This window comes from Dendropsophus ebraccatus, chromosome 3 (genome assembly GCF_027789765.1).
Source record: "Dendropsophus ebraccatus isolate aDenEbr1 chromosome 3, aDenEbr1.pat, whole genome shotgun sequence".
In the NCBI taxonomy this organism is placed as follows: Eukaryota; Metazoa; Chordata; class Amphibia; order Anura; family Hylidae; genus Dendropsophus; species Dendropsophus ebraccatus.
The window spans coordinates 182,852,914-182,865,386 of record NC_091456.1 but is presented as its reverse complement, the minus strand read 5'-3'; the positions used below and the strand labels follow the sequence as shown (position 1 = coordinate 182,865,386).

At 44.6% G+C, this 12,473-nt stretch overlaps 1 protein-coding gene across 12 annotated transcripts in view; it reads right to left on the bottom strand.

The window, feature by feature from the left end:
• CELF4 (CUGBP Elav-like family member 4) overlaps positions 1-12,473 on the bottom strand; it is a 911,277-nt gene that overhangs the window by 90,662 nt on the left and 808,142 nt on the right. For all 12 annotated transcript variants that reach the window (XM_069963253.1, XM_069963252.1, XM_069963255.1 and 9 more), the window contains 2 exons: positions 9,987-10,130; positions 1,277-1,424 (listed from right to left, as the gene is read on the bottom strand). In XM_069963253.1, the coding sequence (XP_069819354.1) occupies positions 1,277-1,424; positions 9,987-10,130 (292 nt within the window). The remainder of the gene's footprint in view (positions 1-1,276; positions 1,425-9,986; positions 10,131-12,473) is intronic.

Below are 12,473 nucleotides of genomic sequence, written 5' to 3'. Positions count from 1 at the left end.
AGATATTACCTATATAGTGTAGCTGGATTTCACACTTCAAAGGTCCAAGCCTGGAGCGCACAGGGAGTTCTGGAAACTTTTTGACATTTTTTTTTTTTTTTTAATAGCTTTGTCTATGTGTTCAAAAGTGTGACTAAAATAACCCCTATGGACACTTTTATTATTATACAACTTAACATTTATATTATTAATTATTCATATAAATGAAAGGAAAAGCCTTAAAAAGCATGTCTCCTATTTATTATTATTATAACAACTATAATACTGTCTCCTATATACAAGAATATAACTACTATAATACTGCTCCTATATACAAGACTATAACTACTATAATACTGCTCCTATATACAAGAATATAACTACTATAATACTGCTCCTATATACAAGAATATAACTACTATAATACTGCTCCTATATACAAGACTATAACTACTATAATACTGCTCCTATATACAAGAATATAACTACTATAATACTGCTCCTATATACAAGAATATAACTACTATAATACTGCCTCCTATATACAAGAATATAACTACTATAATACTGCTCCTATATACAGGAATATAACTACTATAATACTGCCCCCTATATACAAGAATATAACTACTATAATACTGCTCCTATATACAAGAATATACCTACTATAATACTGCTCCTATATACAAGAATGTAACTACTATAATACTGCTCCTATATACAAGAATATAACTACTATAATACTGCCCCTATATACAAGAATATAACTACTATAATACTGCCTCCTATATACAAGAATATAACTACTATAATACTGCCCCTATATACAAGAATATAACTACTATAATACTGCTCCTGTATACAGGAATATATCTACTATAATACTGCTCCTATATACAAGAATATAACTACTATAATACTGCTCCTATATACAGGAATATAACTACTATAATACTGCTCCTATATACAATAATATAACTACTATAATACTGCTCCTATATACAGGAATATAACTACTATAATACTGCTCCTATATACAAGAATATAACTACTATAATACTGCTCCTATATACAAGAATATAACTACTATAATACTGCTCCTATATACAGGAATATAACTACTATAATACTGCTCCTATATACAATAATATAACTACTATAATACTGCTCCTATATACAGGAATATAACTACTATAATACTGCTCCTATATACAAGAATATAACTACTATAATACTGCTCCTATATACAGGAATATAACTACTATAGATGTAGTAGTGATTGGTGTGGCGTTCTCACCTGATGTTGGCGTCATCGGAGCAGCCGCCAGGCCGTTCATATTCAGAGCAGCCATTTGTTGCATCTGGGCGGCTGCGAAGGCGGCCATTGGATTCAGGTATCCCCCCTGTGCTACGGAAGCCATAATGGCGGCCTGCTGCTGCATCAGCTGGAAGAAAGGAAACAGACAAAAAATATCAGAAGTTACTGGCAGGACCCTCCCGACCACCCCACTTAATCATGACCAACAGTGACTGTGACTGACACTGGGGGCTTTGTGGTGGTCTCGCACTTTGTTGATGTTTTGGAACTATAACTCCCAGCATGCCCTGACAATGTATGGAGCTGAAGGCAGACTGGTATCCTGGCACTGAGCACATAACCGTATAGCAGATAGAAGTTTGTCATGTGGTGCCATGATTTGTTATGTGAAGTAGAGGTTATAGCAATGCGATATCTGACCAACTCAGCTCTGCTGCATCGGTCCAGCCTTTCCTTGCTAAATGTGATCAACCCAGTCCTGCTATATACCATCCAACCTAGCTCTGCTGTATCTGACCAGCTAGGAGCCCCCTGACTATCCCACCCCTGTTACATCTGACTAACTTGGCACTGCTGTGTCTGATCGGCTCAGTACTGTCAGCCATCTTTGCTATATACAACCACCACTGATCCATCTGACCGACCTACTATAGCTCCGTCATATCCACTCTGCTATGCCCCATCTGACCAACCCACCTCTGCTACATCTGACCAACCTACCTCTGCTACATCCGACCAACCCATCTCTGCTACATCTGACTAATACAGCTACAATACAGCTAACCAACCCACCTCTGCTACATCCGACCAACCCATCTCTGCTACATCTGACTAATACAGCTACAATACAGCTAACCAACCCACCTCTGCTACATCCGACCAACCCATCTCTGCTACATCTGACTAATACAGCTACACTACAGCTAACCAACCAACCTCTGCTACATCTGACCAACCCATCTCTGCTACATCTGACCAACCCACCTCTGCTAAATCCGACCAACCCACCTCTGCTACATCTGACTAATACAGCTACACTAAAGCTAACCAACCCACCTGTGCTACATCTGACCAACCCATCTCTGCTACATCTGACCAACCCATCTCTGCTACATCTGACCAACCCACCTGTGCTACATCCGACCAACCCATCTCTGCTACATCTGACTAATACAGCTACACTAAAGCTAACCAACCCATCTCTGCTACATCTGACCAACCCACCTCTGCTACATCCGACCAACCCATCTCTGCTACATCTGACCAACCCATCTCTGCTACATCTGACTAATACAGCTACACTACAGCTAACCAACCCACCTCTGCTATATCCGACCAACCCATCTCTGCTACATCTGACTAATACAGCTACACTACAGCTAACCAACCCATCTCTGCTACATCTGACTAATACAGCTACACTACAGCTAACCAACCCATCTCTGCTACATCTGACTAATATAGCTACACTATAGCTAACCAACCCACCTCTGCTACATCTGACCAACCCAGCTCTGTTTTATCTGACCAACCTAGCTCTGCTATATCTGACCAACCCATCTCTGCTACATCTGACTAATACAGCTACACTACAGATAACCAACCCATCTCTGCTACATCTGACTAATACAGCTACACTACAGCTAACCAACCCATCTCTGCTACATCTGACTAATACAGCTACACTACAGCTAACCAACCCATCTCTGCTACATCTGACTAATACAGCTACACTATAGCTAACCAACCCACCTCTGCTACATCTGACCAACCCAGCTCTGTTTTATCTGACCAACCTAGCTCTGCTATATCTGACCAACCCATCTCTGCTACATCTGACTAATACAGCTACACTACAGCTAACCAACCCATCTCTGCTACATCTGACTAATACAGCTACACTACAGCTAACCAACCCATCTCTGCTACATCTGACTAATACAGCTACACTACAGCTAACCAACCCACCTCTGCTACATCTGACCAACCCAGCTCTGTTTTATCTGACCAACCTAGCTCTGCTATATCTGACCAACCCATCTCTGCTACATCTGACCAACCCATCTCTGCTATATCTGACAATCTTAAAGGGGTTATCCAGACTTAGAACAGAAAATGACTGCAGAAACAGCATTATTCTTGTCCTCAGTTTGGGTGTGGTATTGCAGGACACCTCCAAGTAAGTGAATGGAGCAGAATTGTAATACCACACACAACCTGAAGACACGGGTGGAGCTGTTTCTGCAAGAAAACAGCCGTGTTTTTTTTTAACCCTGGATAACTCTTTGTTAAAGGGGCAGTTTAGAAAAAAAATCATTTAAATCAAGTAGTGCCAGAAAGTTATATAGATTTGTAATATCTGACCAACTCAGCTCTGCTGCATCGGTCCAGCCTTTCCTTGCTAAATGTGATCAACCCAGTCCTGCTATATACCATCCAACCTAGCTCTGCTGTATCTGACCAGCTAGGAGCCCCCTGGTTCTTGTCCTCAGTTTGGGTGTGGTATTGCAGGACACCTCCAAGTAAGTGAATGGAGCAGAATTGTAATACCACACACAACCTGAAGACTACAGGCTACATCTGGTGGTGGGCACAGGATCAGTACCCTCACCCAGTCAGACAGATAACCTGCTGCCACTGCCGCAGGGCCTTCTGCCTCCTCGCCTCTGGAACTCATAGTCCATTGCATTCTGGGAGTGCAGGCCGCACTTTGTTGTTCAGGCCGGGCAGCTGCACCAGATTCTCATGTATATTTAACATGTGTCTCCATGCCAATGCTCCTCTCCGTGCCAGGGACAGCGCAGAAACTCCACTCATTTTAATAAGGTTCTGGCATCTGCAGCCGCCATAGTGTCAGATTAACATTTAAATAAAATTAGACCCTCTGAGTCCTGTGTGCGAGTGCGGCTCATAAGCACAGTCATGTGCCATGGGAGAGGCTGGGTATCCGCACCAATACCATGGGGGGTATAGGGGGTCATGTGCCATGGAGGAGGCCGGGTATCCGTACCATTACCATGGGGGATATAGGGGGTCATGTGCCATGGAGGAGGCCGGGTTTCCGTACCATTACCATGGGGGGTATAGGAGGTCATGTGCCATGGAGGAGGCCGGGTATCAGTACCATTACCATGGGGGGTATAGGAGGTCATGTGCCATGGGGGAGGCTGGGTATCCGTACTATGACCATGGGGGGTATAGGGGGTCATGTGCCATGGAGGAGGCCGGGTATCCGTACTATGACCATGGGGGGTATAGGGGGTCATGTGCCATGGAGGAGGCCGGGTATCAGTACCATTACCATGGGGGGTATAGGGGGCCATGTGCCATGGAGGAGGCCGGGTTTCCGTACCATTACCATGGGGGGTATAGGGGGTCATGTGCCATGGAGGAGGCCGGGTATCCATACTATGACCATGGGGGGTATAGGGGGTCATGTGCCATGGAGGAGGCCGGGTATCCATACTATGACCATGGGGGTATAGGGGGTCATGTACCATGGAGGAGGCCGGGTATCCGTACCATTACCATGGGGGGTATAGGGGGTCATGTGCCATGGAGGAGGCCGGGTATCAGTACTATGACCATGGGGGTATAGGGGGTCATGTGCCATGGAGGAGGCCGGGTATCCGACTTTTACCATGGGGGGTATAGGGGGTCATGTGCCATGGGGGAGGCTGGGTATCCGACTATTACCATGGGGGGGTATAGGGGGTCATGCGCCATGGGGGAGGCCGGGTATTCATCCATTACCATAGAGGGGGTATAGGGGGTCATGTGCCATGCAGGAGGCTGGGTATCCGACTATTATCATGGGAGCTATAGGGGGTCATGTGCCATGGAGGAGACTGGGTATCCGTCCATTACCATAGAGGGGTATAGGGGGTCATGTGCTATGAAGGAGGCTGGGCATCTGTCCATTACCATGTGGGGAGAGGGGGAGGGATGTATAGGGGGTATAGAGGTAAAAGCTATATACGGGTCAAGGTGCCCAAAACCCACAACACTACACTACAATGTTACACAGCTACAACCTGGCAGCTCTAGCCTGACCAATGCTATTGCACAATGACAATGCTGCGAAACTACAACTCCCATCATGCCCTAACAAAACTGCTGCGAAACTACAACTACCATCATGCCACGGGAGTTCATACTCTACAGCTTATGGGAGGATGGGATTCGTAATGTTGGGTTGGACATCATAGGAGTTGTATTTTGGGGGGGGGGACACTAGAGTTTGGTTGTCCAGGCATGATGGGAGTTGTAGTTTTATGACCTGGCTCTGGTCTATGGCATATGCCGCCTATTTATTCTATATTTCCCACTTTTATGTATTCTTTCTGCATCTTTTCTCCTGCATAAAAGCGGTTGGAGATGATAGAATGTGGATGCGGGCGGCAGGAGATGTAACGGAGGCGATGGGCCGTCCATTAGCCTTTATGCACCGTAAATGGCTGCCATTGCCTCCGCGCACATGAATATGGAAGGAGCATTAGGACGCGGCTCTCAGCTCTAATTACACCCATTAGATTTGCACTTTCGCCATCACAAAGTCCCCGGCAGCTTTCAAAAAGTCGACAAAATACGGAACAAAGAGAAAAAAGGGGAAGTAAAAAAAAAGTCCAGCTTTCCAAAGCCGCCGCCGCCGCCATCCGCTTATACAGTAATAGACCTGCATTCACTGTCCACTCGCCGCCTCTGAAGTTTTACAAATTAATTGTATCTCCAAGAAAGTGGAACCTAATTTGCTTTGCGTTTGCCGGCAGTTCATTATCGGCCTGATACATAAAGAAGCCGGAACGCCGGGACGTAATAACAAGCCACAGAGCGGTCACTTCTTAATTCTGGGAGGGGAGGGGGGGGGGCACCGGCTCCTGGGGACCAAAGAGGAGATGGGGGGGGGGGAATGGGTTCACCAGCTGCTGGGGACCAAAGAGGAGATGAGAGGAGGGGGGCACAGGCTGCTGGGGAACAGAGAGAAGATGGGGGGGGGGGGAGGGGCGGACAGGCTGCTGGGGAATAGAGAGGAAATGGGGGGGGGGGGGGGGGTGTACCAGCTGCTGGGGACCAATGAGGAGATGGGGCGAGGGGGGTGGGGGGTGCACAGACTGGTGGGGACCAAAGAGGAGATGAGGGGTGGGGGGCCCACAGGCTGCTGGGGAACAGAGAGGAGATGGGGGGGGGGGGAGGGGTATACAGCTGCTGGGGGCTAAAGAGGAGATTAGGAGAAAGGGGCGCACTGGCTGCTGGGGACCAATGAGGAGATGGGGGGTGGGGTGCACTGGCTGCTGGGGACCAAAGAGGAGATGAGGGGAGGGTTATACCATTGATTTGTAGAAATCACTGCTGTTGCAATAACGGCCGTAATTTATACAGCACACACGTTGTATGTGAAAGCATAAAATCCCGACCGGAGTGTATAAACATGGTATACACTCCATCCGGGATCCCTAGCGGCGCCGCAAGAAACTGACATGTCAATTATCTGCAGCCGTTATTCATTGAACAGCGGCCACAGAAAACCCTGTCAGTTCACACAACGAAGCCCGCGGTTCCAGCCGCACGCTCCATTGTGAGCAGCGGGGAATTTGGATGCGGTCACGAATGGATGCAGCCGCATACGAATTCAGCGGCAGTAAAGATCATCTTTTCTGACACCGGCCACTCCATGACCCGGCCTCTTACGCCATGTAAACACGGCCTATTTTTGTGTGTGACTCCGTGTGACTTCAATTGATGATGTTTGTGTGATTATGTTGTCAGCACATTCAGCTTTGAAAAGAACAAAGGAGGAGATTTATCAAACATGGTGTAAAGTGAAACTGGCTCAGTTGCCTCTAGCAACCAATCAGATTCCACCTCTCATTCCTCACAGACTCTTTGGAAAATGAAAGGTGGAATCTGATTGGTTGCTAGGGGGAACTGAGCCAGTTTCACTTTGCACCATGTTTGATAAATCTCCCCAAAGTATTGACTGAGAAGATTTCATATATATATATATATATATATATATATATATATATATATATATATACTGCTCAAAAAAAGGGGACACTCAAATATATATATATATATATATATATATATATATACATATCTGGCTTATATAAGGGCAGAGCACATGTGCCATCCTGCAGAACATCATATTTCTAAGACATTGGAGGAGAAGTAAAGAAGATGACAAGTTTCCTAATGAACATCCGCACGTCCTTCTGCCATAACCTAGCAGGGCGGTCCTCCCGGACCCCGGCGCCTCCATCCTGTGTGACAGGAAGGCTCGGAATCTGCCACATGACGGCCAGAGACTCTGACTGCATGGGGGGGAGTCCTGACAAAGCTAGTTAGGCAATGGAGGAGGCCGGTCTCATGGGGAGGAAAGTACATTTTAGGTTATCACATTCTATTTGCTTGCTAGAAGAGTCAGACGCAGGGGCCGCTAATGCACTCTGATGCCTTCCCATGTAATGATCTGGAGGGGAAGGCTCAGCTCTCAATGTGGAGTCACTTCATGTCATTCCCAAGCAGATCACACAATTTCCAATGGAGTCTCTGTCCCTGGGATTTGTAAGCAAAGTTCTTGGCAAACCGATAACCCTCCGAGTGCAGAGAGCCGGAAACAAGACTTGGGGACCGATAGAGTCTACCACAATCCTGAATACTGCCGGGTATTTCTTTTAGATCAACTGGTCTAAACAAGTGCCAGAGATTTATCATTTACTTCTAATTAAAAAAAAATAAAAATCTCCAGTCTTCCAGTACTTATCAGCTGCTGTATGTCCTGCAGGAAGTGGTGTATTCTTTCCAGTTTGACACAGGGCTCTCTGCTGCCACCTCTGGTCCAGACATTTTCTGTGAGTTTTTGCAACTGCTCTGGACAGTTCCTGACATGGACAGAGGTGGCAGCAGAGAGCACTGTGTCAGACTGGAAATAATACACCACTTCCTACTGAGCATACAGCAGCTGATAAGTACTGGAAGACTGGAGATTTTTAAATAGAAGCAGTGTCGGACTGGGGTACCTTGGGCCCACCAGGGAATATTTTATTCTAGGGGCCCACCCTACATACACCAGATATACCCAGCGCCAAACCTTTCACATTACTATAGCGACTTTGCACAGTGCTGTGTATGTGGCCAGCAATGCTCGCTCACTGTTAGTAACTGGTCAGACACTCTATGCCAGGGATGGGGAACCTTCGGCTTTTCAGCTGTTGCAAAACTACAATTCCCATCATGCCTGATGGGAGTTGTAGTTTTGCAACAGCTGGAAGGCCGAAGGTTCCGCATCCCTGTTCTAGTATATAGGAGCTGTCCAGGCATGATGGGAGTTGTAGTTTTGCAACAGCTGGAAGGCCGAAGGTTCCGCATCCCTGCTCTATGCAAACAGCACAGCCGTCCACTTAAGTTTCTGGAAAGGTGAAGTCCCATGAAACTAACTGGGGGATTATATGTCATCCTGAAGCTGCTAAACAGGGATGCAGACCTCCTGCTCAGGGGCCCATCAATGGGTAGGGCCCACCGGGGGATTCCCCTGCTCCCCTATGGGCCAGTCCGAGCCTGAATAGAAGTAATTTACAGATCTGTATAACATTCTGGCCACCGATTGATTTGATTTCACTGGAGTTCCCCTTTAATGCTGTGAAAGTTAAAAGCAGGCATCATGGGAGATGTAGTTTTCCCTATACAGGACCCTTAGATTTCTGTCTTGGTTCCAGCTGTTGGATTTAATGGGGTTGTCCTGCATCCTGGTCACCCATTGTGGTTCCAGTGTATATATGTGAAGCTAGCACAGAGCCAACAAAGGGTTAATGTGACGCCTTTCATGGTTGCCCTGTCTCCTGAGTGGTCACTTATAAGAGTTGGGGTTGTGTTCGCTCCGTCTCTCTATGTGTCGCCCCTTTAGATTTATGGGGTCTGGCGCCTTATGTAACAGGAGTTTCCTCCATGACTCTCCTATGGCTTCCCACAGCACATTGCTCACATCATGCTCATCATACATCATAGTAATGCAGCAATATGATAGCTGGATGATAGCCTACCATCCATCATGCCCGACACATGCTTCCCTCTCACCAGGTCCTAAATACCAGGTCGTATAATAATCCCATCACATCAAGCTTTAAGGGGTATTCCACTCATAACTTGTGATATGTTGCTGCCCATGGTGAGACTAATAATTCCTTCCATACTTGTAATTATCTATTCAGTCTCCTTCCCCCAGTTCTGAGCTGCTGCTTTTTGCTGTAGACACAAAAATCTGTGTGTGAGCTTTTCTCTCTGTCTACCCCTCCTCCCCCTTCCCTTCTGAGATGGCTGAAGTAAACAAGTCCCTGGCAAGCTTTATCTGCAACTTTGTAGCTACTTTGTAATGCTGGGAGGGATAATCACAGTGAGTTCATCAGCAACTTGAGTGCCACATACAGAGTGCCAGGGACTTGTTTACATCAGCCGTCTCAGAAGGGAAGGGGGAGGAGGGGGAGACAGAGAGAAAAGTTCACACACAGATTTTTGTGTCTACAGCAGAAAGCAGCAGCTCAGAACTGGGGGAAGGAGACTGAATAGATAATAACAAGTATGGAAGGAATTGTTAGCCTCACCATGGGCAGCAACATATCACAAGTTATGTTTGAGTGGAATACCTCTTTAATGTATAGATCCCATAGATAACACCGGACTATATACTTACTGCCTGAGCGTAGGCGCCATAAGCTCCAAACTGGATGGCCATGGGGTTGAACATTCCCATCTGTCCAGCCATTTGCTGCATACGTCTCATTGTGCGTTCTTTATCTGTGTCTGCAAACTTCACCACCAGACTCGAGGATGCCCCCTAAAGGAGAAGAGAAACAATACATGGTCACTAACTGACAGGATGAGTATGAAACCCTGGAGACAGAACATGATGACTGGTGTTACCGGACTCATCTGATGCATTATGTATAAGAGTTATACAAAATATACTCTTGCGTTCACCTTACAAAATCCGCTAAGGTGGTCACACATGCTCAGTCCGACTGAAGTCTCAGTCCAGGGAATATTGTCAAGGGGGATTGTGAGAAAGCATGTATTATTATACGTTGAATACATGGTAGATAATGTATATTGTAAATGTTCTATCTATCTATCTATCTATCTATCTATCTATCTATCTATCTGTCTCCTATCTATCTATCTATCTATCTATCTATCTATCTATCTATCTCCTATCTATCTATCTCCTATCTATCTATCTATCTATCTCCTATCTATCTATCTATCTATCTATCTATCTATCTATCTGTCTCCTATCTATCTATCTATCTATCTATCTATCTATCTATCTATCTATCTATCTCCTATCTCTATTATCTATCTATCTATCTATCTATCTATCTATCTATCTATCTATCTATCTATCTATCTATCTATCTCCTATCTCCTATCTATCTATCTCCTATCTATCTATCTATCTATCTATCTATCTATCTATTATCTATCTATCTCCTATCTATCTATCTATCTATCTATCTTTCTATCTATCTATCTATCTATCTATCTATCTATCTATCTCCTATCTATCTATCTATCTATCTATCTATCTATCTATCTCCCTATCTCTCTATCTATCTATCTATCTCCTATCTATCTATCTATCTATCTATCTATCTATCTATCTATCTATCTCCTATCTATCTATCTATCTATCTATCTATCTATCTATCTATCTATCTATCTCCTAATCCTAATCTATCTATCTATCTATCTATCTATCTATCTATCTATCTATCTATCTATCTATCTATCTATCTCCTAATCTATCTATCTATCTATCTATCTATCTATCTATCTATCTATCTATCTATCTATCTATCTATATCTATCTATCTATCTATCTATCTATCTATCTATCTATCTATCTATCTATTTATCTTCTATCTATCTCATATCTATCTATCTATCTCCTATCTATCTCCTATCTATCTATGTCCTATTTATCTATCTATTATCTATCTCCTATCTATCTATCTATCTATCTATCTATCTATCTATCTATCTATCTATCTATCTATCTTTACTCATCTAAAATAAACTAAATCCAATGATCACTTTGCAGCTATTGACATTTCTGCAGCTTCTGGGTGAATCTGACATTTATAGAGAATATTTCTATATTGAGCAGGGTTCCCAATCTGTAATGAGTTGTGCCGGTGTCCTCCTGAGCCACCATGGTGCAGCGCCCCCCTCCTTACAGGCATTATGTTGTTATTGATCGGCCTCTTAATTGCAGCTCATCGACAAAGGAATATTTCCCCGCATATGTTTCCTGCCGGCCCGGCCTTAATTAGAGCCGCGTTCATTTAATTAACTGTGATCCGCTGCGCTGTCCGCTAAGCGGGTGTAATGACCGCAGAGCTGGCGGGTGTGCAGGGAATTTCAGCTCAATTGAACATTAGTGGACATTTCCTTCTATTTGCCTTAAATGGTCATTTGTGGGGATTATTTTTCTTGTGTTTTTTTTTTTGTTTTTTTTAGGTCTCAGAAAATTCTGACCTTACGGACTCTGATAATTTGCCCATTAGGTAACTGGTGCATTGTTGCATTGTTGTATGCCGTATCGATTTATCCCCTACTTCCAGAGATCACTGTGTCATACTGATGCTCCATATGGCGACACAGGTCCATAATGAGAACCCTTAGGGCAAATTCACACGGGCGTCTCGCATAAAAAAAACGCAGCTAATCCGCAGCTAATCCGCAATACATTTATTATTCTTATTATTAATACGTGTATTGGGGATTAGCTGCGTTTTTTTTATGCGAGACGCCTGTGTGAATTTACCCTTATCCAGTTTGAACTGATCAGATGGAAGCCATATCTTCTAAGTCTATGTATTATAAAACGAGACAACATTGGACAAGACGCTTAAAGGGCTACTCCGGTGAAAAGTTTATTTTCTTTCAGATCAACTGGTGTCAGAAAGTTATACAGATTTGTACTTCATTTCTATTTAAATATCTGCAGTCTTCCAATACTCATCAGCTGCTGTATGCCCTGCAGGAAGTGGTGTATTCTTTCCGGTCTGACGCAGTGCTCTCTGCTGCCACCTCTGTCCATGTCAGGAACTGTCCAGAGCAGTAGCAAATCCCCATAGAAAACCTCTCCTGCTCATGGACAGAGGTGGCAGCAGAGAGC